The sequence below is a fragment of the Phocoena phocoena genome, chromosome 2 (genome assembly GCF_963924675.1).
Source record: "Phocoena phocoena chromosome 2, mPhoPho1.1, whole genome shotgun sequence".
Taxonomy (NCBI): Eukaryota; Metazoa; Chordata; class Mammalia; order Artiodactyla; family Phocoenidae; genus Phocoena; species Phocoena phocoena.
In genome coordinates, this window is record NC_089220.1 from 11,320,794 (window position 1) to 11,336,038 (window position 15,245).

Below are 15,245 nucleotides of genomic sequence, written 5' to 3' on the forward strand. Positions count from 1 at the left end.
GCTGGGGGAGGGAGGCGTCTCCACTGCACCCAGAGGACCCTCCCCTCCTCCCTCTGTCCCTCCTCCCACTCAGGGCCTCTGCTCTTCTCTGCCCACCTCCCTTGCAGACCCGTCCCTTGTCCCCCAGCAGAAACTTGCTCATACTAGGGAGACCCGGATTCAACACATTAAGGTGTTGTGAGGCCATCGTGGGCCAAGTGTCTGCAGGGGCAGTTTGCACTTCTCACGATGGGCAGGGCTTTGCACCCAGCTGTCGCTGGTAGGCCCTGGGGACGGAAGAGCCGCAGGGCCTGGACATGCCCTGGTCTCTGCAGAAGCCCTCGTAGCTTCTCCCAGCACCGCTGGCTCCATTCTCAGCCTCAGGGACTGGAGGGGGCCAGTAAAAGTGGAGGGAAGGAGGGAGCCAGCCGGCCAAGGGGAGAGGGGACAAACGCTGGGAGGACACACAGCCGAGCCCCTGTCCTACGTCCCAGCCTGTGGCCCCGTCACCCTTGGACACAATGACCCCCTGTTCAGGGCCTGTGGAGAAACCAGGCCGCTTCACTTGCATCTTGGGCCTCTGGATCAGGTCAGCCCTGCGATGCTCACCATGGCCTCAGGCAAGTTCAGCCAGAGCGGGCCTGGCGGGCGAGGCTCATCTGACTTTGGTTTTCTACCAACAGGTCACTTGGGATGCTGCACCGGGTAGAAAAGAGAGCCCTGAATTTGGGGGTGGGTTAGCCCCGAGTTCAAACCTCACTTTGGCCTCTAACCAGCTGTGTGACCTTGGGCAAGTCACCCCTTGTTATGGGCCCAGTTGTGAGCCCTCCAAGTTCATGTGTTGAAGCCCTAACCTCTAGCATCTCAGAATGTGACTGTGTTTGGAGACGGGGCCTTAAAGGGTTAATTAAGGTAGCATGAGGTCATATGGCTGCGCCCTAATCCAATAGGACCTGTGTTCTCAGAAGAGAAGGAGATCAGGGCTGCTCAGGCCCAGAGAAAAGGCTGTGTGAGGACAGAGTGGGAAGGCAGCCGTCTGCAAGCCAAGGAGAAACCAGCCCTGATCTGCGACTTCCAGCCTCCGGAACTGTGAGAAAATAAACGTCTGTTGTCGAAGCTGCCCCATCAGTGGTATTTTGCTAAGGCCGCCCAAGTAGACTAACTCATTCTCCCCCTTCCTTTGAGCCTCTGCGTCCTCATCCATAAATACCTCCCACAAGGGGCTGGTGTGTGGATTAAATAAAATCACAGAGCAGCCACTAACCAGTGCCAGGCACCCCTGTGAGGGCTCAGTACATGCGAGGGTGTTTCTGCGCCCTGAATCAGGCCCCCGCACCTCCCCGGGGGCAGAAGGCATCCAGAAGACAGGGGTCCAGATACCCCCACCCCTCCTGCTCTCCGGCCTCTCCTGATGGGAGAGGCCCCAGGACGGTGGGCCCGGCACATATGCTTGTGCACGTACATGCACGCACACACACACACACACACACACACACACACGCGTTCTTACAGTGGTCCCCGGTCCAGCTCACTGGCTGGACAGAAGACTCCCAGGGCTGGGCTGGTGTCCGATCCACCCTCTGAACTCCAACCCCACCCCAAGTTTGGGCCCCACTTGGCCAAGAGGGTGCTTGGGTAAATGGACCCGCCTCTGACGTTCCCCACCAGCCTCAGGCCTAGTGGGAGGTGGTGGGCACTTTGCCGTACAGCTGGGGGCACGAGGCTGTATGGCCAGCTCAGCTCAGGGCTGCAGGGAGCATTGGAAGCTCAGGAAGGCAACAGTGTCTGCACTGGGTGGTGGGTAGGGGGCTGGGGAAGGAAAGGGCAACCTGGGATCAGAGCCGGCTACCCTCAGCTTCTGATCTGAGGGTAGCCTCAGATCAGAAGCTGTTTGCGTTTTGTCATGTCTGTTATACCGAGCCCCGGCCTGGAAAGTCCTCCAGGGCTGGCCGACTGCATCCTGGAGCAATCCCTGCATCTCACACAGGGCTGGCCTGGAGCCAGAGTTCGACAGATGTTTGCTGACTGGTGAACGAGCTGGTTGCTGCCCAGGGGTATAATCCGGGCGAGTCCAGCCCACCTGCCCTGGGCGCACCGCTCACTGCTGTTCACACTGGGGCTCCATGTGAGCTTGGTCTGTTCTGTTCTCTGCTGTTTCCCAGGGCCTAGGAGAGTGCTGACATTTAACAGGCACTCAGCAAACACACATTTTAATCAGTGCTGAGGACACAGACATGAAGGGTCCAAATTTGGTGGAGAAGGCAGAAATATCAACAGACAAATGCAATTTGATGAGCTATCTCTTGTGAGAGAGATGATCCGAGGGGGCTGGGGGCCATAGACAGGGACTATCTGGCCAGCCTAGGAAGTCAGAGAAGGCTGACTTCCTCCAGGGGGAGGAGACGGGCTTTGAAGGATAAAGAGAGTTTGACCATGCAAAGACTATATGGAACGGTATTCCTGGGCTAGGCGGCAGAGGCAGGAATGATGGGAACCGTGGGTGGGAGGAGACAGGAGATGACCAGGCTGAGGGGCAGACAGGGGCCAGGGCCCGGAGGGCTGAGAGTACGCCGCAGATTCTGTCAAAACATAGGGCCCTCGGTGGAAAGGAGGTGGTCTTCTGTACTCCACCTGGGAAGGGGATTAGGCTGTTAACGGGGGGGGGGGAGCCTGGCTGGCTGAGCAGAGCTCTAGCCCGGGAAAAGGAGACGCCTTTTCAAAAGGGCTTTTATTAAACACTCCCCACAGGGTGCCTCTTGCCACAGGTGCCACAGCCCTGGGGTGCGCCCCAAGGCAACGGCCCTGTCAATGTCCCCCGTGGCCGAGGCTGCGCTCACCCACGTAGCCACGGAGCTGGCTTCACTTGGAGGTCCCAGTGCACGTCTGGCTGCTCCTGGAGGGGCTTGGGAGCTGCGGCGGGGCTGTGGGTGCTGAGAGCCAAGTGCAGGCTCTTATGCAGGGATCGGGGGAGGGCTGTCTCCTCACACACCCTGAGATGCTCCTGAGGTGCTGGGAGGGTCCAGAGCATCCCAGCTCCATCCTGTGGGAAGAGGGGTGTGGGAGCAGCTGGGGCCGGGCCACTCCTCCTGAGGACAGTCCTGGGGAAACGGGAAGCCCTCTCCTGGAAAGACTGAGGATCGGGCGGGCATGGGGGGCAGGGGCAGAGGGACTGGCCTGAGGGGCTGTGTGTGAACGGGGGCCGGGCTTGGACTCTGCTTCAGGGGGCTGGAGAGCCCCTTCTCCCTCTGAGCCGTTTCCCTTTCTGCCTAATGAATAACGTGGCCTCTAGGGGGCTATGACTCTCCTTCAGGAAGCAAGCTGGGGGCCACCGATCACATTGCTTAAGTGGCACGCTGGTCTACGCGCGCTCAGTGGGTTGTGAGCACGTGTGATGTGTGGGCATTCCTGTTGGGAGAGTGTGTGCGTGCGTGTGTGGGTGTGGCTGAGTGTGAGTGTGTGGGGAGAGGGCGCGGGCCGGGTCTTCAGACGGCTTCTCCACCTGGGTGAACACTGCCTTTGGAGGCGCTGCAGCCCCGGCCTCACAGGAAGTTGGGCTCCCGCACCACGAGGCAGGGCGGGCCCCCGCTGCCCCCGCCGCCGTCCAGGGGCCGGTACACGAAGTGGAAGTCGCGCTTGGGCTCGCTCCGCAGCAGGTAGCCCTTGATGCGGTGCGGCAGCGCCTCGTCGGCCAGCTGGAAGCAGCGCCCGTCCACCAGCACGAAGAGCCGGTGGTCCTGGGGCTGCACCACCTCGAACTTCTCTGCGCACTGAGCGCACAGCACCTCGGCCAACGTGTCCGCCCGCGACGCCAGCGTCCGTGATTGCTGCTCGGGCTCCAGGTACGACACGCAGATGAAGTCCTACGGGGCGAGATGCAGGGGGCGTGGGTCACCGGCGTCGGGTCTCACCCCCCGTCCCGATGCTGGGAGCTTGGACAGGAGTGAGGAGCTGCGTGGTCTTGAACAACTCCTTTGTCCTCTCTGTACCCCAGGGGTCCTCTCTGTAGAGAGCGGATGGATGGCAGGAGGGGTCGTGAGGCTGGCAGTCGGGGCACCTGCAGCTGACCCTGCTGTGTGATCTCAGGCAAGGGCCTTCCCTCTCTGAGCCTCAGCTCTCGATGGGGCCAACCATTCCAGGTCAGTCGGTTGGCTTGCAGTCTCGGCAATGAGTGAGAGCGCCCGCCCCCTGGTGGCCAGTCCACGGGCTCGCCATCATTTATTCATCTGTCACTCACTTTCTCATCTCTTCCTCCCTGAGCCCCTCTTCCTCCCAGGCGCTAGGCTGGGCACGCAGGGCAGCATAAATAAAACCAGAGGTTCAGACCCACCCCCAGCATCCATGGCTCAGCTGGGGCAGCTAAGGCAGGTAGAACAGTTCAGGCCTTAGGGCTGGAAGAGCCTGGGGGTGAGAAGCGTGGTGTTCTGAGGGGGAGCAGGCAGGCAGGGAAGGGCGGGGGAGAAGACTTAGGGGAAAGGGATTGGGGAGCTGGGCCTGAAGGATGGGGGCTTTAGGACAGGTGGAGGAGTTGCACCTCATAAGCTACGTGGGCAAGGGTGAAGCGATGCCTGCGAGGCTGGGGATGGGAGCATTCGCACAGAACATCGCACTCACACCTTCCTCCACCACAGATGGTGGAAGGAGTCCCTGCCTGGCTTTGAATCTGCTCCCACTGTGTGACCTACACCTCTCTGAGTCTCCATTTCCTCAACTGTCAACTGGGGATAAAACCAGTCCTTACTACGTGGCTGTGAGGAAGCACATAAAACTAGCTCAGAGCCTGGAAGAGTCCCCCTTCCCCCGAGGACCCAGGGGACGGGTAGGAAGTGGTGTGTGCAGGGCTGCCCCCTCGTGGAAGGATGGTGGCAGCACAGCCGTCTCCTGATGAGGGGGAGGCGGACCATGAGGGCGATGACCGCTTCAGAATGGTGGTAATTATGGCTGCAGAGTAGTGAATGCATGTGAAGGGCAGGCTCTGTGTCAAGAGTCTTTCTTCCGGGAGAGGAAAGCCCACCCACTTCCTTGGGTCTCAGTGGCTGCCTGTGCTCTCCTTGTCTCCCCGTTAGGCCTCCCAAGGGCCCTTTACACCTGATGACGGTCAAGCTCCGGGCTTTCACTCCCAGGGGAGGGATTTAGGGCATGGGGTGCAGAGGAGGCACCGGGGGAGGAGGAAGAGGGTGGTGACCTCCCCATACCCCAGAAAGAGTGCTGAGAAGACTACTCATCCCAAGCCTCTTCCTGAGCTTCGCCTCCCTAAGCGGGAGGCACTGATGCTCTGCCTGGCTCAGCACTGGGAATCCACAGGGTGGAAGCAAGAAGTAAGGAATGCCTGGGTCAGGCTTGGACCAAGAGTGTCCATATTCCAAGAGCTGGCGGAGGAACAGCTGTCCCAGGAGGCGGTGGGGAGTGGTGGTGTGCTGGAGCTGGTACTTGCCAACTCATGCTGGCTCATACCCGCTTCCCAACTCCAAGTTCAGTGATGCCAAGTTAGTAGCTTGAAATCAGCCATGGTGGGAGCATTTATACCATGGAAATCGACAGAAGCTGAAATCAGAGGGGTTTTTTTTCCCTCCCCAGAGAACCAGTTACTAAACATTATCAAGACACCATTGATTAGAGGAGAGGGGACATCAGCTTGGCCGCCTAGAACAGGTACTGGGGAGGCAGATCTCAAAGAGTCCAGAGTCTCCCTGAGCTGATAGGAAAACTGAGTCCCAGAGATGGCAGACACTGCTCGGGGTCACACAGCAAGCTAGTACAGAGCTGGGTCCATACCTTGAGCCTCTTGCCTCCCAGGCCTGGGCTCTGCTGGTTACAGAAAGGCCATCTGGAAAGCCGGGCGTGGGGTTCAGGTCCAGCGAGCTCTGGGTGCCAGGTAAGTGAGTCTGTAGAGCTGTTTACAGCTCTGGGTTGCAGCCTGGCTCACTGTCCTAACTCTGGCCATTCTGCATGCACCCCAGTCTCACTCTGTCCCAGGCCCTGGGCTTGGGACCCCTAAGACACGTGAGCAATGGGCCCTGCTCTCTCAGGGTGATAGCTTCATACACAGATGGTTACAATACAGTGTACATGTGCTGTAAAGGGCGAAGGAGCAGCAGGAAGCACAGAGGAGGGCATCTGACCCAGACCATAGGGAATGAGGGGCAGGAATGGGAATGGGTGGGAAGCACAGGTGGGAATGGGCCCTCGTGGGCTTCTCACTGGGACGACTTACTGTTCACATCTCCAGCCCTAACAGCCTGCTGGGACATCACAGGTGCTAAGGAAGAGTGGATAAATGTCCCATATCCCTACCATGTTTGCCCACCGAGGCCTGCTGATACTTTTGTAGTCTCCACCCCTTAACTTCCACTCCTACCCCCCAACCGCCACTGGGCTGGGCACACGCTGGCAGGCGAGAGCCGGTGTCTTTGCTTCCCACGTGAACGCCCCTGGGGGCTGGGCTGGCTGGCCAGAGCAGCCAGTCGGCGTCAGGCTTGTTAGCCGGCGGGCAGTAGGGATGGTCTGGGGCAAGGTCCGCCGGCCCCCTCCCACCGTCTGTCCCAGGTGTCCCCCCTCCCACCGTCTGTCCCAGGCGTCCCCCCTCCCACCCTCTGTCCCAGGCGTCCCCCCTCCCACCGTCCGTCCCAGGCGTCCCCCCTCCCACCCTCTGCCCCAGGCGTCACCTGCACGGAGGAGCGGGAGGCCCGGGCCTTGTTGAGCGTGCGCCGGCGCTCCCAGCGGTGGATGGAGTCCTGCACCTCCACGCTCAGCTGCCGGGTCACCGTGATCTTGTCGTAGTTCTTGATGTGCTCCAGGGCCCCGTAGGTGGTGGTCAGATAGTAGGAACCTGCGGGGGGAAAGGGTGTGGAGGCTGAGCCAGGACCGACTCCGCCCACCCCCAAAGGGAGGGGGCTGGTCCCAGCTCGGCCCGCCCCGCCCACCTCTCTAAGCCCCACCCATCGCCGCTGCAAGGAGGCGCCTGCCGCCCCGTTGGTCACCGGCCCAACCTCAGCTCTGTGCCCACCGCAGCCTCACAAGCTTCCTCAAGTCCAGCCCTGATCTGTATGGCCCTGATCAAAGCTCGTTCCTTTTGGGACGTAACTCTTGCTTGTATTTAAGTGATGTTTTAAAATGAGTTTTTAGTTTTACAATGAGCTTTACAATGTAAAGATACACAAGAACCACGGATGTCTTTAGGGTGGGGAAAGGGGCGCCTTGGAGACATGGGTGGGTGGGAGACTCCACATTGTATGTGTCATATATACCCTATTTTAAAAATCGACTTAAAAATATGTGGAGAAAATTTTAATTACGGTCATACTATCACACACTATTTTTTAAAGATTTAAGGAAAGTAAAAACTTTGATTCGTTTATTTCTCCATTTCTTTTTACCTTAAGTTAATTCACACATATTCCTAATACCTAATGTTTCCTAATTTAAGCTTTGAAATACTTCAGACTACAAAATTTACATGAAGTTTTAAGATAAAAGATAATAATTTGCACAGATGCTTACAAGTTTCCTCTCCTTGGCTCGTTGGAGGCTTTGGTTAAAATGTTTCAGAAGCACTAGCCTTGTTTCGCCCCTCACTCTAGAGGGGGCAGGGTGGCCTGGCCAAGGTCTTGCAGTGCTTCCCTGGGCCTCCTTCCCACTCACCAAGCCTCTCCCCAGCCCTTTGGGTACCAGGGCAATGAGTTTTGACATGAGGCCCATCTGCTAGTGAGCCACCCAAATCCCATCTTCTCTTTCTTCCTAATTAATTGAACTCTACTTTTGTGGGGTAAAGCCGCACTCAACTGAAAATGCTCACTTCCTAGATTCTCTTGTAGTTCAGGGTAGAGGGCAGGAGACCCCGTTCTGGCTACTTAGATGTAAGTGGAAGTCCCTGAGTGGCGCTTCCAGGAAAGCCTTTTGCAAGGGACAGACTCAGTTACTGTATCCCTTCTGGTTTTTGTCTGTCCCTCTTCCTCTTTTCTGGAACACAGAGGTGAGCCTGGAGGCACAGCGGCTGTTTGTGATCAGAGGTGATAGGCACAAAGGCAAAAGTTCACATCCTGAAGAGCAATGGAAAGAGCTGGGTCTACGATTTCCTGATGGCGGGGCTAAAAGCTGCCACCATTATCAGCTGCTTACCCCAGGACTTCTTGATGCAAGAGACAAACCAGTCCCTCACTCTGATTTAAGCCATTATTAGTTACATCGTAATTATTTGCAGCCCAAAGCATTCCTAACTGCTCCACTGGATGAAGCTGTCTACATATTCCTACAAATTTCACAACCAGTATGGGAAAAGTTCATACCCTGACTGGGGTGGGCGGGGGACGAGATAAAGGGGTTTATTGCCACAGGATCACTCGCCCTTTCATGGCAGTGTAGGAAGAAGACAGCTTTTGAAATAGGTATATCAAGGCCAACATGGAACTTGGCTTGGTGTCCCTTATCAGAGAAGGGCCAGCAGACCTCTCATGGGTCTCCTTTTCCAGCCCAGCTCAAAGCCTGGGTGTGCAAGAAGCCTTCCTTGGTGCCTCCAGCCCTTGCTGGCAGAGAGCCCTGTCCTCTAGTTGGCATTCCCCCATGGTCCTGTTTCCCATCGTGATCACATCCCCCTGGCTGGGAAGGGAGGAGCTGAGTGCAGTGTGCTGACTGCGAATGGTCAGTTTGGGAGTCAGAGAGCAGGGTTTAGGTCTCAGTCTTCGGCAGAGAGCCCTGTGCTCTCAGGTGAGTTAATGTCCTCTATGCTCCCATTTCCTCATCTGCAAAATCCATAATGTTATGGAAAGTAAATGAGATCAATACACATAAAGTGCAGTGCTCGGTAACACGCGAGTATTGCACGGTGGTTAGGTGACCTAAGGGAGCTGCTCTGGAGGTTCCCCACCCTCTTGGGCAAAGGGGAGGAACTCTAAGCCCTGCCAGAGCACTCCTGCCTGCTCAAGCCCTGCTTTTTTTTACAGCCTCCTGGCTCTCCCAGTAGACTTCCCTTGGACTTGGGGGTCCTGCAGTTCCTGCCATGACCACTAGGTGACAGGCAACTCCTCGCACTGTGAGTTTTGGAGTCGAGCGTTCTCTTCAGGCAGAGGGTGCTGTCCATTGATGGGAAAACCTCATTGCCTCTCTTAAGAGATTACTAGCCCAGGATGGCCAGCTGTCAGCCAGGGTGCAGATGGGATGTGGGTAAAGGAATCTATGAGGGTGCTTCTGGAGAGGTTTGTATTTTGAGCTGGCTCCAGCCAGGTGCCCAACAGCTGCCTGGGTCTCCCATCTGCCCTGTAATTGCCCAGAGCGGTGGGAGCTGCAGAGAGACGGGGGAGAAAGGGGTCAGGGTCCCATCAGGCCAGTGTTCAGTTCCTCTCTACTTCTTACAGGAAGTCCCTGATCTCTCACTCTCCAGAAGCCTGCTGCGAAAAAGTGGGACCCAGTCACAATCTTTGCCAAATTCCAGCACGGGGAACCAGTTGAAAGAATGTGACGGTCTTGCAGGCTTTTTGGTGAATGCAGATGTGTTTGTTCAGACTGTGAAACACGAGAAGGCAGAGGCCCCCTCCGTCTCTCATCCTTCCCCTAGCTGCCTCTGCAGAAGGTGCCCAGGTGGTCTGAAAACCCCAAGTCTAGCCCAATGCCTTCCCTTTTCCAAGCCAGAGAGGTTAAGTGACTTGCCCAAGGTCTCCTAGCCGATCAGAGGCAGAACTGGGACCAAATCCAGCCTCCAAACTGCTCTTTTTTCTACACCCTGTGTTAGTTCTCCTCTTAGGATGGAGTAACAAGTTCTCAAGAGCAGGGACTTCCCAGGGGCCTGCCCTTGTCCCGGGCATGTCTGACTCTGCAGAGCATCACGGGCGGGGACTGGCCAGCAGGGGCTCTGCTTCTCCCCACCCCGCCACCTCCCAGGCAAGCCCCTCTTTTCACTGCACCTCAGAGGCTTTGGTGACGGAGCACCCTGTGGGCCACCACCCAGCAAAGACAGGAGGGTGAAGCTGGGGAAACTCAGGAACACTGCCCGCCTGGCGCTCCGTCCTCCTGCTCTTGGGCCCAGATATGTCTAGATGGAGGTCTACCAGCTGGCAGACTTGGGTGGAAGCTCCTGCCCATGCTGGAGACCCCCAAGTCATCCTTCTGTCGGAGTCCAACACCTGTGAGGCTGGGCTGTCCTGGCTGCTGTGACCTCCCACCCTGGCTATGGGCGTAGGAAGAGAGAGAGGCACCCATGCCACACAGCCCACCTCCTGGCGTGTGCAGCATGGTCCTCAGAGCGGCCCTGGGCAGGGTCTGCTGGGAGGGGTGGTACGTGGTGGCATGCGAGGCTCTGCCCTGCCATCTTTTCTTCCAGCAAACACCTCATAGATCCCTTAGAAATTTCCCCACAGGTCCAGAGGTGGGGCAGGGGCCCTGACCCTTAAGTCTGAAAGGGGCAGGCTGCAGGGTATTCAGGCAGTTTTGGGTCAGAAAATGTGGACTGTTTAAGATCTTTATGTATTCATTTGTACTTGGCTTGCCTCAAAAATACTTAATGTAGTCCTATACATAAAATAGATAGGCAACAAGGATTTACTGTGTAGCACAGGGAACTATATTCAGTATCTTGTAATAACCTATAATGGAAAATAATCTGAAAAACATATATATATACATATATAACTGAATCACTTTGCTGTACACCTGAAACACAACCTTGTAAATCAACCATACTTCAATTTTTAAAAATACTTAATGTAGCCCCGAACAGACTAGCTCTCCTGCCTGCAGGACCTCAGCTTTCCCACCCGAACCCCCTGTGGCTTTCGGGAACAGGAAGAAGGATCGCAGGAGGTTATGACAGGATTGGGGCGGGGGGCTTCAGGTCCATAAGGAGAGGGTAGTTGGGCCAAGGATGTCCCTGTCCTGTCCCTGTTCGCCGCTGCGCCTGGCCTGGAGTCCTGTCTGGCAGCAAGGATGCAGGCTGTGGATGGAACAGGAGCCACGGCGGCCAGGGCAGGGCTGACCACTGCCAGAGAGCCGGCCAGTGCTGAGATCAAGTGCAGAGCCCCACAGCCTCGCTCCATCCTTCCACCCGCCAAAGGGCTCTTTCCCTGACACTCTCTATGACTCTACAACAATCCACGGGGGCGGGCCAGTCCTGCACAGCTTTACACGCTCCCCTGAGCTTCCAAGAACTCACAGAACCAGCCACGTCATACTGTCCCCGCCAGAGACCAACACAGTCTAAAAATGCAAACAGATGCAAAGAGGGCCAGCTTATCTCAAGAACTACAAAGCCCAAAGGGGCCACTGGGGGCCTAAGAGTCTCTTCACCCTTTTGGGGGTGGTGTCTCAGAGGGAGCCTGGGGCTCCCTCAGAACTGCTATCTGGGGTGGCTGCACCTCAGGGATTCTTGGTGGAGGAGTGGCCGAGGCTAAGTGTACGGGACAAAGTGGTAGGAAGGAGGAAAGGGAAGGGAAGGTGAGGGTGGGACAAATTACACCCCTGCCATCACCCTACAGGAGAGTGCATGGCCTCTTGTCCACTCCACAGCATTACCCTCCTCCCACTGACGGGTACCTGGCCCAGATCTGGATGAACAGGGGGCTGAGTCCCCAGGGCCACCCCTGTCTAAGAGCTGACCATTGTTCCCTTATCCTGTACACTGCCAGCAACTGCTGCTCCCTTTATGAAGACTGCCTCTCCCCCTTCTTTATCTGACTGGCCCCTATTTATCCTTCAATGCTCAGCTCAGGCATCACCTCCTCCAGGAAGCCTTCCCTGATTGCACAGCCTGAGTAACGTGCTCTGGTACTCTCTGGGCTTCCCTTGTCTAGCATAGGTGACAAGGTCTCTTTACTGGCCCAGCTCCCCTGCTAGTCTGTGAGTCCCCCAGGACAGGGACTGTGTCAGGCACTGTTGTGTCCCAGGGCTTAGTGGAGTCTGGCATCCAGGAGGTAATTGTTGGGCCCTCCAGCAAGCCTTTGGTGTGTCTGGGTCAGGAGTGGGCGATGGGCCCCAGGGTTCCGGAGATGGGCCTGGGGTGGTGACTCACCCTCCCCCAGCTGCAGGGCAGGGTCCATGAGCTCCATCATGTACTCCACGTTGAGAAGCATCTCCGTGAGATTGCTGCGGGCCAGCACGTACATGAGCACCGGCAGGAAGTCGTCTGCCCCGTAGGACTTCCCTGGGAGAGGAAGGAGGCAGAAGGTGGTGAGTGTGAGGCTCTCCTTGTGAGCCGCTCCCTGTCCAGGGCAAGGGGACGGTGGTTTGCTGGGTGGGGGGTGGTCACTCCTGGAAGAGGAGCCTTCCTGTTTTCTCCTGACTCTCATGACAGGGGGCGACCCTGGGACAGCCTGGTCGGGAGGCCTGAGACACAGTCTGGGTTTAGGAAGAAGGAACTGAGAAAAGTGCCCTCTGCTGCGTGGGCAAGACCCAGCCCCTTCCCCTTTCCCAGCTCTTCCCCTGCAACGCCTTCAGTTAAGTTCACGTCACACTTATTCATGGAAGCACCCAGAAGCAGATGTCTGTCTAACATTGACGTCTTTTGGGAACCACACATCTCTCTCTCCACTTGCAGAAGTGAAGCCCTCCCTCGACCAGATGCTACCAGGCCTAAAGTTTCCCCTCCAACCTTCATTCTTTTGGGTTAAGCAGTGCCCTTTCCCTAGGGTTTCTTCTAAAATGTAAATACCTCTGAAAGGAATAACATCACTACTGCTTTTGTGGGAGATGTTCCCGGGGCTCAGAGCCTCTTGACAGTAATAGATACCTTGGGGAAGGAGGGGGCTGGAGGTGGGCCTAAAAGATGCCCTGACGGGGGCTTCCCTGGTGGCGCAGTGGTTGAGAGTCCGCCTGCCGATGCGGGGGACACGGGTTCGTGCCCCGGTCCGGGAAGATCCCACGTGCCGCGGAGCGGCTGGGCCCGTGAGCCAAGGCCGCTGAGCCTGCGCGTCCGGGCCTGTGCTCCGCAACGGGAGAGGCCACAACAGTGAGAGGCCCGCGTACCACTAAAGAAAAAAAAAACAAAAAACAAAAAAAGATGCCCTGACGGCCTTTCACGTTTTTTGAGAGAATGAAATGAGAAAAAGAATACGAAAGTGATTCGGTACTCATGGAGCGCAATGGAAAAGTGAGCTATTATTGACATATCTGTTCTGCTTTCTCAGGCGGCCTCAGTTTTTCCACCTGTAAAATGAATCGGCTGATGGGGTTGGTAACACACAGCACTGAAAAGCAGAGTCAGACCCGGACTCCTTACCAGCTATAAGACCGTGGGCTAAGTGTTCTAGCTCTCTGAGCCTGCATTTCTAGACACATGTGAACTGACACAGATAGCACGACATCCAATGGGGTTTTGGTGAGAATTCTAGGAAATGATTTACAGTGGAGTGCTTCTATACCACCTCCATGGAAATGCCCACTAAGGAGGAATGTCGTTCCTCTTATTCCAGCTCTGCGCTCTGAGCTCTCTGATCATTTCTTTCAAGATCCTTGTGCCTGTGCACAGGGTCAGTCAGTTTTGGAGAACATCTTCCATAAACCTTCATGAGCCTGAGACACGACTATAGAGTTCCTGGGGAAAGATTATTTTGTGCCTGCAGTTGTCTTCCACGTTGATGATTTAATCATTAGAATTCTGGCACACGGGAGATTCTTTTCTTGTTTGATTTATGAATTAGGGAACAAGGCATGTCCAGCAGCATGGATATGAAACAGTTCTGTGCCTTTTGGAATTCACCTGTAACTCATGCATTGGTTAAGAGCTGACTGAATTTTTACTCCGCCTCCAAGAACACCAATTTTTTCTTGGTATTGTATTAATAGCTCACCCAAAAGTACAATCAGGCAAGTTCATTTGCTTTTGAGCAGTAGCTCTCAACCAGGGTGATTCTGCCCTTCAGGGGCCATTTGGCAATGTCTGGAGTTGCTTTTGCTACTAGCATACAGGCCAGGGATGCTGCTAAACAACCTACAGTGCACAGGACAGCCCTCCATAAAGATAAATTACTCAGTCCCCACATGTCTATAGTGCTAAGGTGAGAAACCCTGCTTGAAGGGACAGTGACGTTCAGCCAGAAGGATGGTCCAGCTCCAGCCCAAGGTCTGAGGACTTAGACAGATGGGGAAGGAAGCCCTCTGGACTGCGGCTCTATGCGTGGTGGGGATGGAAAGTGCTTTGCCCTTTTCTTCTTCTCCCCAAGCCCTTCTTGAGAATCTCGGCTGATTCTCAGGAAGGGCCTTGGGGCCCATCTCCTTGGTTCCGTGACACTGCGTTCAGCTAGCCCACTGCAGGGGACTCCTTCGATCCCAGGTCTGTCCCTCCAACTACCGGTGAGCACTTCCTCTCCATCTCCCCAGTACACAGAGCATGCACGGCAGAGGCGGTGCTGGGTGAGTGAATGAATGAATGCTGAGCTCCCAGCAAGAGCTCAGAGCCCGGGCCTGGCGCTGAGTCGGATGGGCCTCTACACAGACTCCAGGACTCCTTCCTCCATTAGGGGGAACTCAGAACGACAACTTCCAACTCCGAATGGCATTCTGCCACCATCACACTGCCATGGGACACCCCACTGTGCTGAATCTTGGTTGAACTCCTCGTGCACTTTCACTCCTCTGTGCCTTTGCACACACGGTTCCCTCTGCCTGGACCGCCCTCCCTACCTTTCCCTTACTAACTTCTCGTGGCCCTCCCACATCCTCAAGCACAGGTGGATGGTTCCTGCTGTAGTGCCCACACCCTTGACTGTTTCAGAGCCTGCCCTTTTCCTTGGATTGTGAACTCCCTGAAGGCAGGGTTGGATGCTATGTGAGCTCGGGCAAGTCACTCAATCTCTCTGAGCCTCTGCCCCGTCACTGCCTTCCCAGTCTCCAGCACAGGGCTTGGGATGCAGGACACTGACAGTGAGCTGAACTGGACCCACATGTGCTCCCACCAGCCACCACTCTGTCTTGCCCATGGTTGGGGCCATGGTCAAGGAAACTAGGATCCATTATGGGCCTTAGACAGTGGTGTGACGGGAATCCTTAACAACCGGCTCTGCTAAGAAAAAAAAAAAGTTCTGATTTGCTGCATTTGCCAATTTGCCTGGCATGAATCTTTCCACAATGGCCAACTTCAAGCTACCAACATGAACATGGAGTGGGGAAGAGATGCAGACGGCTAGCTCCCATGAGATGGTTCATATCATCGCTGACTTAGCACACCAGTGGCCTTGGATTCATCAAGTCCAACCTCACTGTGAGGAAACTGAGGCTCAGGGATGGGAGAAATTTGCTACAGGCCCCACAGCTGGTCAGCAGAATCTGGGTCTCTCTTCCCTGATGTG

General features: G+C 56.0%; 1 protein-coding gene across 1 annotated transcript in view; it reads right to left on the bottom strand.

Annotated features, from left to right (window-relative positions):
- Positions 1 to 2,694: 2,694 nt before the first annotated feature.
- Positions 2,695 to 15,245, bottom strand: part of RIN3 (Ras and Rab interactor 3) — an 85,912-nt gene continuing 73,361 nt past the window's right edge. Inside the window, exons 9-11 of the mRNA XM_065871638.1 lie at positions 11,972 to 12,103; positions 6,642 to 6,805; positions 2,695 to 3,839 (exon numbers count right to left, since the gene is read on the bottom strand). Coding sequence (XP_065727710.1) covers positions 3,519 to 3,839; positions 6,642 to 6,805; positions 11,972 to 12,103 — 617 coding nt within the window. The 3' untranslated portion in view covers positions 2,695 to 3,518. The remainder of the gene's footprint in view (positions 3,840 to 6,641; positions 6,806 to 11,971; positions 12,104 to 15,245) is intronic.